This window comes from Microtus oregoni, unplaced genomic scaffold, assembly GCF_018167655.1.
Source record: "Microtus oregoni isolate MIOR12 unplaced genomic scaffold, Mior012 000047F_ref0000412, whole genome shotgun sequence".
In the NCBI taxonomy this organism is placed as follows: domain Eukaryota; kingdom Metazoa; phylum Chordata; class Mammalia; order Rodentia; family Cricetidae; genus Microtus; species Microtus oregoni.
The window spans coordinates 18,925,515-18,946,538 of NW_024543221.1; the positions used below are offsets into that span (position 1 = coordinate 18,925,515).

Here is a 21,024-nt window from a genome sequence, read left to right on the forward strand (position 1 = left end):
TGCTTTGACATCAAAATTTAAGTCAAAAGATAAGTTACTTTGGAGAAGAGGTTTTGTTTTTGTTTCCACAGGAAAAGAGAGGCTGTGGACTCATTCTGGGTTAAGAATAATCAGGTTTGATCAAGGAAGACCACCCGAAGAATCTCTGATAGGAGCAGATGATCCAAAAGATCAAACATTTAAGAGAACCTCTGTTGGAGTTTCCTCTGAATTCTATATCTAGAACAGCTTCAAGACTGCTAGCTGAGATGATCAAGCCTCACTGAATACTCTAATTAGGATTTGATCATATTCTAAATCTTCTTTAGGTTCCCATAAGATTGTCAGCGTCCTCAATCAGCAGGAAGCAGCCTGGAAACCTATGCAAGCAGTCCCCAAAATTGGCTTATGGATATTTATCTTTGTTTAAAGTGTTGGTTATAAATTGTTATGGATAATGGTCAGAAAAAAAAAGCTAAACAAAGGAGATTATATTCAGAATTCTTGTTTGATAAAAAAGGGGGGGGGAGTGCTTGGGACAATGATCTTGTATTAATAAAATGCTGACTGACCAGTAGCCAGGCAGGAAGTATAGGTGGGGCAACCAGATAGGAAGTAGAGATGGCATGACAATAACAGGAGAATTCTGGGAAGAGGAAATAGTGAGTTTGCAGTCATAACCCAGCCACAGAGGAAACAAGAAGAGAATGTCTCACTGATGAAAGGTACCAAGCCACATGACTAACACAGACATGAATTATGGGCTAATTTAAGATATAAGAAAGAGTTAATAAGAAGCCTGAGCTAATAGGCCAATCAGTTTATGATTAATGTAAACCTCTATGTGTTTCTTTGGGACTGAATGGCTGCGGGACCGGGCAGGACAGAAACCTCTGTCAACATTTATCTGTTTTCATCTATTACAAATAGCTTAAGAGTATCCTTTCAACATTTAGCTTGAAGTCTGTTTCAAACAGTATTCTTAAAAACAAAACAATATAAATCCAAAACAGCCATTTGGAGTATCAGGTGTGAAAAAAGATAAGATCTCTGCTTTCCAATGGGAGAGGTAGAAAACAGAAAAGACAGTTTTAGAAATGTGATCCAAGTTCAGTGTGTGTGGGGGGGTTAATCTGGATTGTGTCTACTGAGGATATTCATATGAAGTCTCCCTGAGAGCTAACACCCTGGCGAAGTTTGAAGAGAAGATGGTCAAATATGTAACGTCAGGGAAAGGTTCCATGTATGGGGAAACAGTAACAAGCCAATGGTTTAAAATGTCAGAGTTTGGATTGTTGTATGTCCTGCCAAGAGTCAATTTTCAATCCAGTCAGAGAAGCATGCTCCTTACTCCAGAGTGCAGTCTATTTGTTAGCGTTAAGCTTTGGTTAATATTTGCCACTCCTAATAAATATTAGCAAATATCTGTAGATCATCTCTATTTATCTGTCTCTAGGAATCTATCCGCATAATAAAGTGTCTGCTTATATTCATACACATGTATGTGTGAACAGCCAGTGGAAGAGGATCACAAAAACAAGGCTGGTTTATGACTGCCTCCCAGTATATCCATCCTTAGGCCCGCAGAGCCTGGAATATTGAAGGGAAATATTGCTGAGTGGATGCCTCTAATGAGGGATACAGAAATACATATAGACTACACGTACAGGATGATGTATGTGTACCAGGCTTTTTCTTTTGGACCACCAACCAGCTCCCAAATCAGGACATGGAAACTTATTAGTTTTGAATGTTCAGCCAAGCTTAGGTTCTGTGTCTGGCTATTTTTTTTTTTTAACTCAACCTGTTTCTCCTCATCTACTTTTTGCCTCAGGGCTTTTTACTTTCTTTCTGTATATCTTACTTTCACTGCTTGTGCCTTCTGGCTGGCGGCTGCCTGGCTTTTTCCCTGGGTGTATCCCTCCTTTGCTCCTCTTAGTATCCTGGTTCTCCTATTTATTCTCTCTCCCTGCCAGACCCGCCTATCCTTTCTCTGCCTAGCTATTGGCCATTCAGCTCTTTATTTGATCAATCAGGTGTCTCAGCAGGCAAAGTGAACCAAAAGCAACACAGCTTTTCATAATTAAACACATCCTTACATTGTTAAACAAATGCAGCATAAACAAATGTAACACATCTTTACACAGTTAAAGTAATATTCCTCAACATAAACAAACGTAACATGTCTTTACATATTTAAAATAATATTTTGCAAGAGTATATATCAGGGACACATTCACAGAGGGTTGAAAAACAAAAGGAAATATTGTTATTTGTGTAAATTTTATACAGTAAGCATATGTATTCCATGTAATGAAACACCACCAAAAAGTGATGGGAGAAACCTTAAGTTTTGGTTCATGAGCTGAGGTGAAAACCAGAGTGTTACTTATACTTCCTGTCTTTGGACTGATGTTTCAATTTTTTTCTACTATGACTTTGTCTTCAAAGGAAGATGAACAATGACTCAAAACCATTTGGTAATACCATCAGACACTGTCTATATTGGCTAGGATAACTCCAAGTCTGGAGGAGGGGTGTGAGGAATATGATCAAATATGTTCTATGTGAAAAAAATCTAATAAAAAATGTAAAGCCAAAAACAGCCACTTGTAACCTAAACCCACCCTGTCTCAGGCAACAAGGAAATGACTTAAGATAAAACAAGCCAGGTGTGACTTTCCCTCCCCTCTAAACCTAGAGAGTTGCTCACCCTCTGCACAAGCTGTGCGACCTGCCTTTCCCACGGTCGAAGACTAGGCCTACCCTAAACCCCGAAAACAGTGCAAACTGCTACTGCCACAGCCAGGCTCTGAGTGAACATCTATTCCTCTCTCCACTCAGGCTGCCTACTCTTTAAGTGCTTCCCCCTAAGCTAGTCTGCACTTTGGGGATGGTCTCCACACCACACATTTGCGTAACCCTAGGAGAACTCTACCAGGTCCTCCACGCCAACCTTGCTCAACCCAACCTTGGATGAGCTCCTTGCTATGAGCTCCTTCTACAGACAAGGTACCAGCACTCCCGAGACACAGACTCCTGGATCCTACCAGATAAAGTAGACAGCAGGAACAAAAGGGCCTCTGCGCAGAGGCCCAGGAAGCACCACCAGAAAGTGGAGGTCTTCCTCCTGCGGCGGGGAGGCTTTGCGTCCGGCGCGAGAGGTTCCGCCGTCATGTTACCAGAATGAAGGGAAAACTGAGCGCCAGGCCTCCAGGGAGCTGCTTTTGAGCTAAGTGAACAGACGCAACAATCCTGAAACTAAAGTGAGCCAGGCGACACAAGTGGGCGTGGCCAGGCCACTCCCGGAGGGCCAGTGACTCAAGGTGATGCTGACTAGGCCAATCGGTTGGCAGTGAGGCGGGGCCTCAATTCAAGGGATTGGAATAACGGGGTTGAGCTCTCGCCAAGGATTATCCGGTTTGTCAACTGCTAACCTTTATCTGCTGTGCTCATTCTCTGACACCTTTAACTCAACCCGTAGGAAGTTGCACTGCTCCCAAGTCCTCTTCCGCTTTGCTGCACTCCTCAGCTTGGGTGGTACTCTTCCACAGGCTGTGGAGCTCCTCCCCAGTCAGGGTTGTGCTCCTCTATGGGTTGTCCCCCAACAGATGTTGCTCATTGTTCCTCCCCCAACTGCTTTACAGTTGCTCTAGAATCTGCTTACCAGCAGGAGCTGACCCTGGCTCAGATAAACAAGCGCAACACTCTACTCAGAAAGGGTGGAAAGACTAGTTGGCCCTGTGATCATTGCTCGAAACTGGAGCTCGAAGAATAAAGCATAGGGCCCGCAGAGACCTGGAGCACAGCTGTGGGTCATCATACAGCCAGCACCCCTGGTGCTCATCCAGGATGCCTCAGACTGGTCTCCCTGTTCGTTGTTGCATTTGGCATTAGTCACATCGGAATATGTGAAGAAAATACCTATATTTTCTTCATTTGAATTATACAATACAATCCTCAAATCTCAAATGTTTGCCCAGTGAGTTCCCAGCCCCTAAGGTCACCACCCACCCCGTTGCTGTAAATTATTGTACAGAACACTTTCCTGGGGGCAGCGAGCATTGCAAGCCCACTCTTGAAGTGAAGCTATTCTCTATCTCAGCCCTGCTTTGAAATGTTTTCAGGGACAGTGTTGACGGTGAACGTTCCAGGATCCTGACAGTTGCCTGAAGTCTACAGTCAAACCTTCGGATGAAGGAGAGGATTCAAAATAAAAGTGGTTTCTCCAATTAATGGGAAATATCTCGTTTAGCTGTCAAAGAGAAGGACACAGGCTTGTGGGTCAGAATAGGACTCAATTTCTTAAACAATAGAGTGGAATGTCATTTATTAAGTGACATAGAAATCAGTTGTTAGGTGCTTTGTGTGTGCATCAGGAATTATCATGTTTACCTTATGTTTTTCAGAGAGTGGAGTATGGCCAGCTGACCTTCCTGCACAGTTAGTGCAGGATCTAACTTCCTCCCTTAAAAGTTCAGAAAACAAACAAACAAAACAAAACAAATACAGAAACAAGAACTGTTCTTAGAAGGACACTTATTTTGTCCATTTTTGGCTTTGTATCTTTTTTTCTGTGCCTCGGGTGTGTGTAGTATAGTGTGTTGTGTGTGTACTAGTATGGGTGCATTCACCTGTCCATGTAAGTATGTGTATGTGCATGTGGTTGTGGAGACCAGTGGTCAACATCTGGTACCTTCCTCAGTCACTCTGTTTTAGCTAGGGTTTTATTGCTGTGAAGAGACTTTATCACTATGACAACTCTTATAAAGAAAAACATTCAATTGGGGCTGGTTTACAATTCAGAGGTTTAATCCATTATTGTCATGGTGCAACATTGTGACACTCAGGCAGACATGGTGCTGGAGAAGGAGCTGAGAGTTCTAATATCTGGATCCCCAGGCAGCAGGAAGAGACTGTGAACCATTAGGCCTGGCTTGAGCTTCTGAGACCTCAAAACCCAGCCCCCGATGACTCACTTCCTCCAACAAAGCTATAACCACTCCATCAATGTCATTCCTCCTAACAGTGCCACTCCCTATAGATCTATAGGGGTCATTTGTATCCAAACCACCACATTCTCCAACTTATTTTGTGAGACAGAGTTACTGAATCTAAAACTCATCGAGCCAAGTAAATTCTAGGAATCTTTCTGTTTCTTGTCTCTCCACTTCTTGGCCTTATAGGCACTTTGGAGCTTTTTATGTAGTAAATTCCAGGGATCTAAATTCAAGTCCTCATGCTTCTGCAGTGGGACTTAAAAGGTAAATATATTAAATTACAAACTTCCACGAATTAATATATAATATCCCTTTGTGCTACAAGATGCATTTTGGTGGTGGTGGTGGTGGTGGTGGTGGTGGTGGTGGTGGTGGTGGTGGAAGTGTGGGGGACATGGAGTCACTGGCCTTTGCATAGGTCTTTCCCTATCTTTCTTGTCTAGCTATTCCTTATGGTGTTTGTTTTAGACAAAATATACCATGATCAAAAAGTTGGGGAAGGAAGGTTTATTTGGCTTACACTGCCACATCACAGTTCACCGTCAAAGGACGAGAGGACAGGAACTCAAGCAGGCAGGATCCTGGAGGCAGTGGTTGATGCAGAGGCCACAGAGAAACAGTGCTTATTGACTTGTGTATCCGCGCAAAATAAATGCAATGCAGATATCAAAGAATATTTACCACTTTAATGATAAACTTACAGAACCAAAGTTCCAGCATAGTACAGGAGGTAGGGCGGGGGAAAAAAAGGGCCGAGCAGCTGAGCCGCGCCCATTTATCGGCAGGCATATGCCCGAGGCAAACCCCGCCTCCTAAAGGGGCTGTCTTAACCCTACAGACTTGTTCTCATGGCTTGCTCAGCCTGCTTTTTATACACCCAGATGTGGCCCCAGGGACAAGGGGCTGCACTCCCACATCAATCACTAATTAAGAAAATGATCTATAGGCCTGCCTACAGTCCAGTCTTATTGAGGTATTTTCTTAATTGAGGCTCCCTCCTCTCCAGTGAGTCTATCTTGTATCAAACTGACATAAAACTAGCCAGCACAGTGTCAAGCCAATTGTATAACACATCCTTAAACTAGCTATTAAAACCAGAAACTAGCAATAATTATGTGCAAACCTTTTGTTCAATATCTAGGAATCTGACATTTTCTTGAGATCATGAGCAAGCTCAAAATATCACACACACATATACACACTAAAGATATGTGGTCATTTGTTTCTATTTTTTTCTTCATGTGTATAGATATAGCATGCATGCATATGTGTATGTGTTCATGAGCACATGTGCACACATCTTTGTGTATGTGTATTTATATGCACACATGCACAAACATACCTTTGAGGTCTGAGGTTGATATTAGGAATCTTTTTCAAAATATGTATTTATGTTTATTCTATATTTTGTCTGAATATACATCTGTATTCCAAGTGCATGCAGTGTTCTTGGAGGCTGAATGAAGGTGAATCCTCTGGAATTCCATCTGGAGTTACAGATGGTTGTGAGCTGAGCCACCACATGGATGCCGAGAACTGAACTCTAGGTTCTATGAAAGAGTAACAAGTGCTCTTAACTAGCTATCCAGCCCCAGGAATCTTGTTCAGTTGCTCTCCCACGTTATCTTCTGAGGCAAGGTCTCTCAGTGAAATTCAGAGCTCACTGTTATAGAGTTCAGATAGTCAGTTTGCTCAGGGCATGATATCTCTCAGCCTTCTGAGACTGGGAACCTGAATGCTGGCCCTCTTGCTTGTGTGTAAGGGCTTTAACTGCTAAGCTCTCTCCTTAACCAGGGTTATTTATTTTAAAAGTGTGAACATATGATTATTAACTAGGTAAGTTCTTAAAATAACATATAACTTATAAATATCTAATATGCAGCATTGATGTTTATAAAACATACAATCCATACTCATTGTATAAACTCCATTCTATACCAGGCGCCCTTCTAGTACCTGTTGGGCTCTGCCCTAAATTCCTGAAAGATGAGCTCCTACCATTCTGCACCCTCTCCAGAGTGGTGTAACTGCTGTGAGATCATTAACCGCTTGCTCTGTCTGGCTTCTGTGAATGCACTGATTGCTGTGTACAGGGGAATGAGACAGCTCCTTTATTGCTATGTAGCTGAGGAGAGTGAAACAGCCTCATAAAGCTACAAATTCCACAGGAACAGGTAATTGTGGTCTCCGCCTTAAAAAACCCTTTCCTTAGCCCCTTCTGGACAGCACACATTCAGTTTAGCTTTAAGGAGGCTGACCTGCATGCAGCTTCAATAAAAATTTTAATTATAATCTGGATTGAGTCGTTAGTTCTCAACTCTGTACCATAATATTCAAATAAATTTAAACATATTAGTCTCAATTATTTATAATTTCTTTACAGGAAAAGTTTGTAAATCAATTCTTCTAGCTTTTGTTTTTACAGTGTCGGCATAGGTTTCCCATAGTGGCCCTGCTTTGCAGTCCACCTCCGCAGGCTCCGCCCAGCATGTGCTGACTGATGCTTCTTAAGAGCTGTACTTTTTTAGTTAATGTATTCTGAACTTATTTAAAGGTAAGTTACTTTACGCCAGTTGTTCTTTTGTTTACATGGTACAGAGAACGTTTAAAGTAGAAGAAACCCAGCGTTTAGTCTTTTCTAGACAGTCCTCTTAAGTCATCTTGAGCACTTTCCATCACCATTTAAAATACCTCTAAATAAGCAAAAGCTTCTTCTCTTCCACAGAGCAGGTGATAACTGATATTACATATGGTTATCTCCAATCTGTTCAGAGTGTGTTCTGTTTTAAAAATGTATTATTAACGGCCATTGTTGCACAAAAATAATTATTATTTTCATATATTTTTGTATTTTTCCTAATGTTCTTTAATGAGCCCATTCCATATTATGAACATTTTAAAATAAGAAAGGAAAACTATGGACTTAAAAAGCAGAACTCTTAGACTACATCTTCAGTTTTCTGTCCACTCAGTCTTGTTCTCTTACTATATGGTGTGTGATTTAACATAAGGTAAGGGAGTGGCCACCACACAGGCAGGCTAAATGCAGAACTTTGCTGGATGCCGTTGAAGCTTCATTACCCCTAAATAAAATTTCCCGCATTTCTATGAAGTAATGTCAAAAGCTTGAATCTTAGATCTTACTCTGTTGAAATGAGCTGGCTTCTTAACATAGAATCCTGGATATCCTCTAACTTTGCAGGGTTTTTTTTTTTTTTTTTTTTGCTGATTTTTTGTTGTCTTTTTGTTCATTTTGTCAACAAGGGACATTAAAAATTATAGGATATTTTCATTTAGATGACAGCAGGATGGATAACTGAACTATCAAGAATTCATATGCTATAGTCAGGATGCTGCTGTGACCTATAAACCAGATTCATCAAAAGTGTTTATTACCCACTTTTGTTTTTTTATGCAGGGCACAGGAAAGTGTGATATAAAGGAGGAAGTGGAGTGGAAAGAAGAAATTAATGAGTACATTTCACACTTCTCCTTTTGCCAGTTAATAAACTTGTTTTGGAAAATACACAGGTCACCCTCAGTGCACAAAGCATTTTCTTGCGTCTCTCTAGAAGTATGCTTGTAGCAGAGGTGTAAATGGTGGCTGGTTCTCTGTGAAGAATCCTGTTACTACCATGAAGAATAAGCAAGGGGGCATATTCAGTACAGGGCACCTGAGTTTTTCCCTGACAAGGCTTTTCTTTCTGTCCTGAATGTTGTCCTTTAACCAGTGAACAAACCTGAGGGATCCACCTGCCCTCCATTCGTTACTGCCCTCTCGATTGCTCCTCATTATTCTCTTTGTCTCTCAAGACTGGTCAGTATCACCCACTACCTACACTCCCTCACCACACAGCCGCATCTTTGACATATGCCTCCACCTTGTCACTCCCTCATTTTGTCATTTGGCCCGGGCACACAGGTCTTGCCCTTAGTATAGATTCTCACTCCTTGTCTACAAAGTGTTGCAAAAAATAATTTACCTTGATGCTTTGGAAGACTGTAGTCAAGACTGACCTTGATCTATTTATGATATGATTTTTGGCTTTTCTTTTCAGACTCAAGGTGATCCTCTTGCCCCAGGGTTATCCAGAGTGATTACAGGAGTCAGGCATCACATCTGGCTCAATACATATAAAATATTCTGTATATTTATCATTTTAAAAAATGAGTTCATACCACTTTTTTTATTTTTATTTATTTTTATTTTTGAGACAGGTAAAATGTCCTGAGTGGCCTTGAACTTGTGGCAATTCTTCTGTATCAGTCTCTCAAGTGCTGGAATTACATGTATGAACCACACATCTGGCTCTTAAAACAAAATAGTTTATTTTAAAAGTGATACAGGTAGGATATACTTTTTCAGAAAGTGACATCATTCTGCAATGTGGCTATTTAGAAGGCATCTTGGGCGAATCAAATCCGAGCTGGGCTAGTGGAACTTGGGCAAAAAGAAAAATGGGAGAGTTTCAGATGGGTAATCTTGAATATACAAATCTAAATCAATATTTTGAGCATTTTATGGAATGTTTTAAAAACAATTTCCTATAAAAACAACCCCAGATTCCAGTCTGTTATTTCCTTCTTCAGTGTGATTACATGGTTAGCCTGGAACTGATGCTGTACAACTTCCCTGTCATAGATTCCAACAGTAAAGGAAAACTATGCCTAAGAATCTTGGATGCATACCGCTGTCACCTCACTTTCCAATTCCCTGGTGGATTAGCCATGGTGAAAATAGTCATTTGAGGTGGATTGGACTGGATCATCATTAAACTTAGGAGGTAACATAAATTCTAAGTTTTTTTTAAAATGAGTATTTCATTTTCTTTTCTATATAATATGGAAAAACAATCTTCAAGACAAAAGGAAAGAAGTGACTAGGAAACCAGATAATAAGCAGAGGGCTTTGTAAATTCACTTCTATTACAGAAGAAAATATGAACTGTAGTTTTTTTTTGTTTAAAAAAACTGACTTGCCTGTATTTACAATTCTATTGACTATAAAATGCTTTTCCTCTGTCTATTTCTCCCCCTGAGGTCCTCTTCTACTCCCCATTATTGAATTAAGGATTTCAGACATATGCATTGGAGAAAATGCCAAATTTCAATTAATGCACATTACTGTCAGAAGAAGGACAAATAAGAATTCTATTAAACAATGTGATGTTTTTGCTTGTTTATTAGGAGAGCAGCCCAATTCATTTCCAGAGCATAAGCTGCTATTATTTTTGGTGTATATATTGGTGGTGTGTTTGTTGAGATAGCATGTCAGGTAGCCCAAACTAACATCAATCAAACTCCTTATGTAACTGAAAATGACCCTGAACTCTTCATCCTTTTGCCTCCACCTTTCAAGTATAAGGATTGGAGACCTGCACAGATTGTGCTATTATTTCTGAGAATGTCCTAAGGACCTATAGACAGGATGTGTTAGGTTCCTGGGAAATCAGTGAGCAAATGAATAGCTCTGTGCGATACAGAAGTATGGAGCTGTGAATTTGTGAGAGGCCCAAGGGATTAAATGAGGTATCTGAGCAAGAAGTATAGATCTGAGCAATCTGTAGGACATCTACTGAATAAGGCAAGGGTAGAGGGTAGAAATTCAGGGCTTAAGGGGCCTCATCAGCAAAACATTTGTCACTGTTAGATCTTTGATATACATGTGACCACAGGGCACAAAAATGCTATGTCAGGTTACAATGAAAAGTTTTGGTATGTGAAATTACTAATCAAAATTGCTTTTAAAAATGGGGCAAATTTGGAAGTATCTGGGGCTTAGTGGGCCTGATTCATAGCTCACCTGCTACTAGGGTTAGAAAACAGCCACTGAGAACATGACTGGGTGAAGATGTGCAATGAGAATGGCTTAAGCAACACAAGTGGCCAGCTGCATTTGGCCCAGATTGTGATTGGATCCTTGAAATCATTATTTGATTTTTAGTACAGTGATTCACAATATTCAGTTACGTCATCATGTTGCATTAAGCTGTGGTATCACTTCTCTTTTAACCCCAAACCTTTGGCCAATATTTTCTCTATCAGGGTTTATGGTGAGGACGCATGGAAGAGGTGACTGGTGAGTTAGGGATGGAAACAGCTGCAGTGGAGGACAGAAAGAAGAGAGAATGAAGCTAGGCAGGGGTGGAGCAAGCCTTTAAGTCCACTACTTGAGAGGCAGAGATGGGCAGATCTCTGAATCCGAGGCCAGCCTGGTCTACAGAGTGAGTTCCAGAATAGCCAGGACTAGCTACACAGAGAATCCCAGCCTCAAAAAAAAAAAAAGAAAACCAAAACCAAAACCAAAACCAAACCAAACCAAAACAACAACAAAAATGGGAGGAGGGGGAGTGGTGAGGGACAATTCTGTATTCTATCAATTATGTTTTAAATAAATGCTGATTGGCCAGTAGCCAGGCAGGAAGTATAGGCAGGACAACCAGATAGGAAGTAGAAGCAGAGCAATGAGAACAGGAGAATTCTGGGAAGGAGGAAGCCCATTCCTCTGCAGTCCTGTCCAGATACTGAAGAAGCAGGATGTGACCTGCCCCGCTGAAAAAGGTACTGAGCCATGTGGCTAACACAGATAAGAATAATGGGCTATATAAGTTATAAGAGTTAATAAGAAGCCTGAGCTAATGGGCCAATTAGTTTATAACTTATGGAGACCTCTGTGTGATTTTCTTTGGGACATATGGACTGTGGGAACTGGGCAGGACAGAAACCCACAACAAGCAGGCCCTCATGTTGCAGGGGAGGAGTTACAGGAAGCTAAGTGAGGTACAAAAATCAGTGAAAATCAGAAATCAGGAGAGGTAAAGAGAACCACCGAGGACCCTTAAGAGATCCACATTAGTATGTGTACCCCTAGAGATCAAGCACTTGACTTCCACAGGAAAAAGCAAAGTCCACTATTCTATACACCTTGACAGTTATCGAACAAAATCATAAAAATGGCAACAATCCAGCTTAAGCAGTAGCTTTTAACTTCTGTGTGTAATATCCTGTTTGAACTGAGTGTATTTTTGAATCTTAGTTGCTGCAAACATTTTGAAATTAGGATGGGCACAGGTACCTGTTGTTCTCTTGACTTGCGAGCAGAGCTTGAGGGTTAATACAACTGTTTTCTTCAGAATTTAAATGGATACTCACTCCTTTACACTTTCCATCTGTGGTGTTGCTAATTGGTAGGAATAAAAGGAAAACTATATGAACCACGTTACATTTTTGAAAGTAATTAATAACTTTCATTTTGAGATTTAAGTTACTTGGATTAGGAAATACTAAACCCATTATGTCAGAAGACTTTAGCTTGTCTATATATGTGTATCCACCTCTTAAACAACACATCTTAATATTTCTGGAATAATTTTGATTAGTAAATAGGTTTACCACAAATTTTGACAACTTCACATACTAATAATAGCTTTTTTTTTTTTTTTTTTGTTTTTTCGAGACAGGGTTTCTCTGTGGTTTTGGAGCCTGTCCTGGAACTAGCTCTTGTAGACCAGGCTGGTCTCGAACTCACAGAGATCTGCCTGCCTCTGCCTCCCGAGTGCTGGGATTAAAGGCGTGTGCCACCACCGCCCGGCAATAATAGCTTTTCATTGCAACCTGATATAGCATCCTTGTGCTCTGTGACCATTAGTGATGTTGGGAAGTTCATTATATTATATTATCACAAGTAATCTAGAGACAAGACATAATAGGAGGTTATAGGAAAGTACCATCCTCTTTTTATGTAAGGTATTTGAACAACCAAAGATTTTGTTATCTATGAGAATTCTAGAACCAAGGGCCTTCAGATTGTGAGGAATGACTAGATGTAGTAATGTACAGAAAAAGAAACTAATTACTTTTAAGATTAGTAACTATATAAATAATAGTTAACATTTTCTGACATTCATTATAAGCCATTCATTATTCATCATAGTACTGTGTTCAGTAAGGTAGGGGCTATTATCTCACAGGCAAGGAAGATGAAGTTTGATGGTCAGCGTTTTGCTCAGGGATTCATAGCTGGTAACTGACAATGCACTAAGGTCTGACTATAGCCACATGCTCTCACCAGAAATTCTACATCATGTCTTCTGGGGCTACTTAGCAAGTACTTTATATAACATAAATGACAAATTATTTGTGAATTAGTACTAGAATTAAGAATGAAAACGCAGTTAGCTCACTTACCACTACTCCTCACCACTCAACTCCTCTTTACCCTCTTAGATTGAGAGAAGCACGTAAGACACAGAGGGACCATGATCACAGGCCAGTTTCTCTAGCACATGGAAGGCCAGTGAGACTGAAGATAAAGAAGAGTGGAGAGTGGTGATGTAGTAGTGAGGCAAGTCATGTTGGAAAGTATGCATACGTAAGAGTGGGCATGTGGGGGGAGCTAGACCTGCTGAAAGAACCTTCTGCGTGGTTATTAGTAGTAACACAAACACAGGAAAGTGCTTTTTTAGATAATGGCTCTAAGAGTTTTGTTACTTCAAATATTATACCAAGGAAGGTGTCAATATTTTCTCTGATTAGACAGGAAGGCTGCTTGGTATAGACTGGGCATGGTTAGAAACAACAAGAGAACAAAGCCAACAGCTCTGAATGGAGACGTCTAAACAGTACTAAGGAAGAAATGAAAATATCCCTTAAAGAAATCTAGGAAAGCACAAACAAAAAATTGGAAATGAATAAATCCATTAAAGAAAGCCAAGAAAAATCAGTTGAAAAAAATGAATAAAACTGTTCAAGACCTGAAAATAGAAACAGAAACAATTAAGACGACACAAACTGGAGGAATTTTGGAAATGAAAAATATGGATAAGTGAACAGGATCTACAGACACAAGCAACACCAACAAAATACAAGAGAAGGAAGAGAGAATACTTTGCTGGAGATTGGTGCCTTTGTGAGTGCCCACAGTTTTCCTACATTTTTCCTACTATGGGGAGACAGGTAAGAGGACTGACTGCAATTTATTAATTGGAAAGTTGACTCTCACTAAGTATCAAGTAGGCTCTCCAGCCTACAGAACTGTGAAAAATCAATGCTTAATTGTCTAAGCTTCCCAATTTTGTATTTTGCGAGAGTTACCCATATAGACTGAGATGGTTCATTCACTAGAACAATAAACATGAACTGTGAACTTGGTTTAGGACTAGTTAAAAATGTATTCTGATTTGGTAAGGAGTTATAGCCAACATGCTTTCTTTTGCAACACTCTTAGTAATAGCTGACATGTTTATTCATTTGGTAAATATTTCAAGCACACCTGTGTGTCAGGGGCAGCTTTCAATGCTTTTACATTGGTAAAATTGGTAGCCTATGATGTGTGTGCCATAGAACACCCTATTCAGCTTCTGGTGCTGTGGTTACTCTATGCTTCCAGGTCAGCATGTGCTGCATCTCAGCCACAGTAAGATGCCAGCAGCTTCATACCTTTAAGAAACATCTTTTGGCTGTTTTTTTTTTCTTCTTCAATTTCTTCTTAAAAAGTTGTTTCTTCTCGAAAAAAGCAAAAAAAAAAAAAAAAAGTTGTTTCTTTTTACCTTTTTTTTTTTTTAAAAAAAAGTACTAATGGGCTGGCATTATGGCTCAGTGAGTAAAGGTGCTTGTGGCCAAGCATGGTGATCTGAGTTTGATCTTGGGTCTTGACTTCCACAAGTTATCCTCTGACTACTATGTTGCTGTTGTGGTGTGAGTACATGTACACAGGCAAGTGTGCGCACACATACACGCACATATACACACAAATATACAATGACTGTTATCATATATATTTCTTTTGGTGTAAATATAATATTTTGTGTAACCAAGGCCACCTTCCTGATAATTACCACATCTGTCTTTATGAAGGTATATTCTATTGTGTTCTTTTAATTTGCTTTGTTTTCTAAGGAACATAGAATTTACAGATTCAGTTTTTTTCTTCATATTCTTTCTCTCTGCATTTACATATTTGCATGTATGAGGATATATGTATATGACATAAGTGTCAGGAGTCTTTCTCTATTGCTTTCTGCATTATTCCACCAAGACAAGGCCAGTAAAACCCAGAGCAAACTTACATGGCAAGTCTGTCTATCAACTTGTCCTAGAAGATTCATTGTCTCTACCTTCTGAGCACTGGAATTATGGGAGGGCCACCATGTCCAGCTGGCATTTACATGGGTGCTGGGATCCTAACTGAAGTCGTCACACTTGCCATGCAAGTGCTTTTACGGCTAAGCCACCTTCCCACGCTATCTTTGTTTTGCTTTGACTGAGCCAAAGTTTTATTCTGTGACTCAGGCCTCAAACTCGGGGCTATTCTATCTAGTCACCAGAATGTTAGGGCACAGGTGCAGACCACAGCATCCTCTGAAAGTTTTTGGAGAATGTGACTATACTCACCCATTTTTATATTTTCGAATGAGGCAATAGGAAACAAGGATGAGTGAAATAAAGATGACTATCCCAAAGCAAATGCCTGAACAAGGAAACAAAATAATTAAATGAAAAACACAATACAGAAATTCTAAACGGTCTTAACAGCTAATCCCACTGTTGGTTACTAATGACTTTTTACATGAGCCTTTACTCCAGGTTCTACTCTACCCTGGTTTTACTCTAGAACATCAGACCTATAACCACAGTACTATAGTTATGGGTGACCAGAGCATCCTATAAGCTTCTTCCCAATCATGCTACTTGGCTCAGCATACACAGCTTACTCAGGTCTTTAATGGAAGGCATGAGACAGGACATCTATGCGATAGAAATCCCCTTGGTATCAAACTTTGTATGAATCCATTTGTGCTGGGTAAACGGTCAACTTGATACAGTTTAGATTCACTTGAGAAGACTGTCTCAGTGAGGAATTAGCCAGCTGGGGCTGGTCTATGGGCAGACCGAAAGTTACATGTATTAAGGCGGTACTGCAGCATCATTCTCAGGCAAGGGTACATGAGCTCTACGAGGAGGGAGAAAAGTTCTGTGGATGTGAGCAGCTGCTTCAAGTTCCTGCCACCAAGATTTCCCCGTAATAATGGACGATATCCTGGAATTATTAGCTAAAAATGAAAGCTCCTTTCTCCTCTAAGTTGTTTCTGTCACAGTGTTTTATCATAGCAACAGAAATAAAGGTGAAGACAATATCCTTCTATCTCCAGACACAAGATCACACAGATAATGGTTTTATGACTTTAACAATACAAATTATCAGGATGACTACCCAGAAACGTATTTCTGGTACAGAGCAGAGAGGGAGTTGTCTCTCCTGCAATGTTAAAATAAAGAATTGTTGGCAGTGAAGAATGTTTACTCACTCAATTGATTCGAAGATAAGGTCCCTCAATGTGCACAAGGATGTCAATGTCATGACACCCTAAACTGGTGTTTCTCACCTTTCCTAATGCTGTGACCCTTTTATACAGTTCCTCATGTATTAAATAAAGATGAAATTATTTTCATTTCTACTTCATTTAAATGTAATTATACTACCGTTATGAATCATGATGTAAACGTCTATGTTTTTTGATGCTCTTAAGTGACCCCTGTGAAATGGGGTCATGACCCACAGGTTGAGAACTGCTGCCATAAATACACATTTTTATTGAACTTCAAAGGTATTTTGATTTCTTTTTACATAGCACTTATTATAAGTAGATACTTACTGTTTAAGCAAACCTATCAAAGGACTTACCAAGTATGAGACCATGGCTTGAGCCTGAGCCTGAAAGAGAAACAAAGCCACAGAAATGTTACTGGCACATATGGCCACACAGCTGCTTTTGCTAGTATGGTTCATTCTGATTTTAATCTAGGAGTCAGTTATTGCTATTCTAATATAAAACACCTTTGGTATCACTCCTACAATCTCATTTTATTATTTTCACTCACTGAAAATTTCTTTAAACTTTTTATTATAAAAATAGTATTACTACAAAAGAAAATTTATAAAGCAATATAAAAGAAAAATATCACTCAAAAATGTTTTGGCACATTTTCATTGCATACATTCCCCACACATCTAAAGTCTTCACACAGTGAGCTGAAGTGCAAATTAATATAGAGGCAGCAAACACTACCTGTCCCATATACTGTGCTCAGTGACTTATGTATTTAAGTTGCTTCAAGTTTTTGCTTTTAAACTGTTAAGAAAATTTGTATTTTCATACATTACTTCATTAACTTACATAGGTCTCTTTACTGTGTATTTTGTTTTTGTAAAAGTTTTTCCAAATACTCAATAGCACTTTCAATATACAGCAATATCATTATATTCTTACTTGTTAAACACCATTTGCCTAAAACCCTATTCACTGTTAATATAATGGAGGAAATTTACCTTGTTGTTTTCTTTGGCCTTTCCCCCCCTTCTGATGATATTAAAGTTTCTACATATTTATATACCAGAGTAAAAATAATATTTATACCTATTCTCCAAATCCTGTATTCTAAGATATTTTCTGCACTTCCTGCTTCTGTCCCAGAGTCATGTTATATTGAACTGGACAAATGTCTTTTACCTCAGAAATGACACAGGACTTGTGAACTAGGAAGTTCTATAAAGTGAGAAGACAGCAGGGCACTTGTGCTTTTGAGAGATAGGTGGGCAAAACAAAACAAAACAAAAAATAAAACAAACCCTAAAAAAGAAACAAACGAAAAATGGATTCTAGAAAAACAGTTGCACCAAAGAAAGGGATCCTGGGGCCTAAGGAGAGTGGACTTCAGGACACGCTTTACCTGCCACACCTTGAGTTTCACTGAGAATTCCAATGAAGTCCCTGAGTTTTCACACCTTCTCTGAAGGTGAACTTACGTGTCCTGAAATCAATGCCAAGCTTGCATGGGTTGTAACATGATTAGCTCTTGCGTAAGGAAGATGTAGCTGTGACCTTACTAACAGGTCACTGAGTTGGTGATAAGGTAGACCTAAGACCACCAGGACATTCATCCTCTGGTATTGGTACTCAAAGGTAATTATTCTATTTTAATTGCTCTCAAATTTTTTCATAGTGAGCTGTGTCAAGGCTGTAGCAACTCTACAATGTACTTCCTAATATCCTTTTTAGGAAGACCAATGGCTGGTATCTTGTGCAATTTATCCTAAGACATAGGGACAAATACTGTTTTTTCCTTCTTTTATTTTTTTCCCCTTCTATGCTCTTCTCCCGTCAAAGAAGTAAGATTTCAAGGTTTGAGACCAGATGTATCGAGAGGAATGGGAGCCCAAAGGAGGCTGCTTTAGTCTAGATCTCAATCCAGAGAAGAAGTTCACAGTGGTGCATCATAATTCACGAGGAGTTTACCCTAAAATCTGATTTCAAGAACCTTCTAGTTGGTAGATATTTGGCCCCTTTTTGTCTCCACCTCTGTGCTGGATAGTTTTACATCAACTGATATAGGTTAAAATTACCTGAGTGGAGGAAATCTCAATTAAGAAAATGCCTCTACAATATCAGACTGTAGGCCAGCCTGCACGGCATTTTCTTGATTAATGACGACGGGGAGAGCCCAACCCATTGTGTGTGGTGCCATGCCTGGTGACTGAGAGAGCCAGTAAGTGTTCTTCCATGGAACCTGCCTCCAGGTTCTGGACCTGTTTGAGATCCTGTCCTGACTTCCTTTGAAGGACTACAAAGTGGAAGTGTAAGCCAAATAAACCTTTTTCTCCTCAAGTTGATATTTGGTACCTTTACCTAATAGTTGTCCTTTTCACTACAGTACTGGAAATTATTCTTCTTGAGAATTATTTATTTAGGACTTTTGATCATTTATTTGTTATAGCACCCAGTCTCTATTGATATGTGGAGTGACTGACTGTACCCAGGCTACATAATTTTTGTGGTTTGGAGCAAGTTATCAAAGCCCGTCATGTCTCAGTTTCTTTATCTATTAAAAAAAAGTGTCCTTAGAATATGATCTCATGGTTATTATGAGCACTTAATTAGAATATCTATCTATCTACATACCTACCTATCCTTTGCCTATCACTAGCCATTGAAAATCAGTACTAAATGTTCAATATACTTTATCTTTTATATTATTATCGTTAGCACAACTACCACTAAGGTATTTTATGATAATTCTATTAACCTTTTATTCTATTTTGTATGTATTTTCTATCTCTTCAGTACTTTCTTATTTATATTTCAAATTCATCAATAGGTCCAAAAAGTGAACAATCTTTATGAAATTGGCTTCCTTCTTTGTTGGTAGTGCTACGGATCAAATGTATGGTTTTTGCAGAAGATGAGTTATAAAGATTGTAAGGGCCAGTGGTAATGGGAGAGGACCGGTGGACATATGAACACACAGAGAACGTTGTAGAACACACAGGGTCTGCATAGGTCCCAGCCAGATGAGGCCCCAGCACTGAGAGGGGCAAGTGAACAGGACCTACAAGCACTAACTAAGAAGCTATCTCCAACTGACAGTAGCTTGCAAATGAGAAATTATTTTTCTCCAGTGGAGTCTCACTGGATACACAAACTACACTCAAAGGCAGACCCCATGCCCAGCAGTAGGTGGCCAACTCAAAATGAACTCAGTGGTATTGAAGTTTTTTTTTTTTTTAATGTTACTGGACTTTTGCTTATATTATGGTTTCTGATGTTGTGGTTTTATGGGTTTTCTGTGTGGGTATGTGTCTCTCTGTGTGTATGTGCTTTTTCTATTGTAGATTCACACTTCAAGCAAGCTTTACTAATATACAACTTGTATTTTAAGACAGTACATTCTTAGCTCCATAATCTCTACACATTGTAGCACCTCATCACAGTGGGCACCAGAATAGAGAGGTGGCTGGTCAGTCAGTGAGGGACCATGCTGGGAAGGGCTCCAACCCCTGTATCTTGTACTTACGAGATCGAGATACACAGTTGGCCAGAGGAGGATTCCAGGTGGCATCTAACTGGCACTGGCTCTGAGAACTGCCATCTAGAGTATACCCATCCTTACATTCCAAGGTTACATTATCTTCATAGTAATATCTTTTCATTTTCAGCTCCTCTCTGACTCCACTCATATGCTCTGGGATGATACATGTCACTCCTGCAATAAAAAAAAATCACAAAAAAATTGTATTTTGTTGTTAACTGAAACTACTATTATAGAAACATCTGCAACCCCAAACTTTGCCTTCTACAAAATGGGGCACATTTTCAATAAAAAAATTATTACCACCCCTCCAAATTTATGATTTAATTTTTTCTTTCATTTGTTGTGTACATTAATATGGGACACTTCTGATTATCAGCTCTGTAGTTGGTAATATTTAGAAAGATCAGAAGATAGGACGACTATGTTTTAGCCCTGGCTCCATGGAACTAGTATATGTTCTCATCTTAGAGACTTAACATGAAATTCTTCTAAGTAGAGAATATATGCTGATATTTGTGCTCTGGAGTAAGTGAATACTTCTAATCTGTTTTTGTATATAGAACCAAGAAGTTAGTAACTTACAATTCTAATTTTAAATATCATCTTTCTATTTAATTTTCTTTATTGCCTTTAACTCATCCTTGAAATTGCTTTCGTTTTTTGTCCAGCCATCAATACCTTCTTAACTTCAAGTAAAGCTTCCTTTTCTGTTGTAATTGTCTAAAATTTGCTCAAAATGTTTCTCTCTATAGGTGTCAACAAGGTAAAGTGGCATGTAGTAGGTGTGGTTTTCCTATATTAGAATATTTTGATTCATTTGCTAAAAGTAGCTTTCTGACCCTTCACAAAACAGAATCCGAGTCCTGGAATGGAGCTCAGGAATATCTTTTTTTGCAATAATGCAGGTGATTTTGCTACTATGACAGATGGAAAGACACTGGTGCAAAGTGTGCTTTACTGGTTAAGACAAAATGAATTTTACTAATAGTGTTGAGGAAGAGAGAGAGAGAGAGAGAGAGAGAGAGAGAGAGAGAGAGAAGGCAAGCAAAGAAAAGAAAGACAGCTCCCAGAACAGTAACTGTATGTTTCCCATTGATGACAGCTGGAGAATATGGACAAAAATTTCCTAGAAAGAGATAAAATCTTCAGGTTCTATTAATTTCAATCAAAATAACTA

At 39.3% G+C, this 21,024-nt stretch overlaps 2 protein-coding genes across 4 annotated transcripts in view; both read right to left on the reverse strand.

The window, feature by feature from the left end:
* The window catches only part of Cd46 (CD46 molecule), a 30,594-nt gene extending 27,438 nt beyond the window's left edge, over nt 1-3,156 (reverse strand). For both annotated transcript variants that reach the window (XR_005972625.1, XM_041635432.1), the window contains exon 1: nt 3,030-3,156. Coding sequence is in view for 1 of the 2 variants with exons in the window: in XM_041635432.1 (XP_041491366.1) it covers nt 3,030-3,156 (127 nt within the window). In the remaining variant the exon portion in view is untranslated. The remainder of the gene's footprint in view (nt 1-3,029) is intronic.
* Nucleotides 3,157-9,291: 6,135 nt separating this feature from the next.
* The window catches only part of Cr1l (complement C3b/C4b receptor 1 like), a 30,083-nt gene continuing 18,350 nt past the window's right edge, over nt 9,292-21,024 (reverse strand). The window contains exons 8-12 of one of the 2 annotated variants that reach the window (XM_041635256.1): nt 19,830-20,018; nt 16,663-16,692; nt 15,372-15,447; nt 12,055-12,159; nt 9,292-9,420 (exon numbers count right to left, since the gene is read on the reverse strand). In XM_041635256.1, coding sequence (XP_041491190.1) covers nt 9,396-9,420; nt 12,055-12,159; nt 15,372-15,447; nt 16,663-16,692; nt 19,830-20,018 — 425 coding nt within the window. In that variant the 3' untranslated portion in view covers nt 9,292-9,395. The remainder of the gene's footprint in view (nt 9,421-12,054; nt 12,160-15,371; nt 15,448-16,662; nt 16,693-19,829; nt 20,019-21,024) is intronic. The other variant, XM_041635257.1, reaches the window with a different exon arrangement.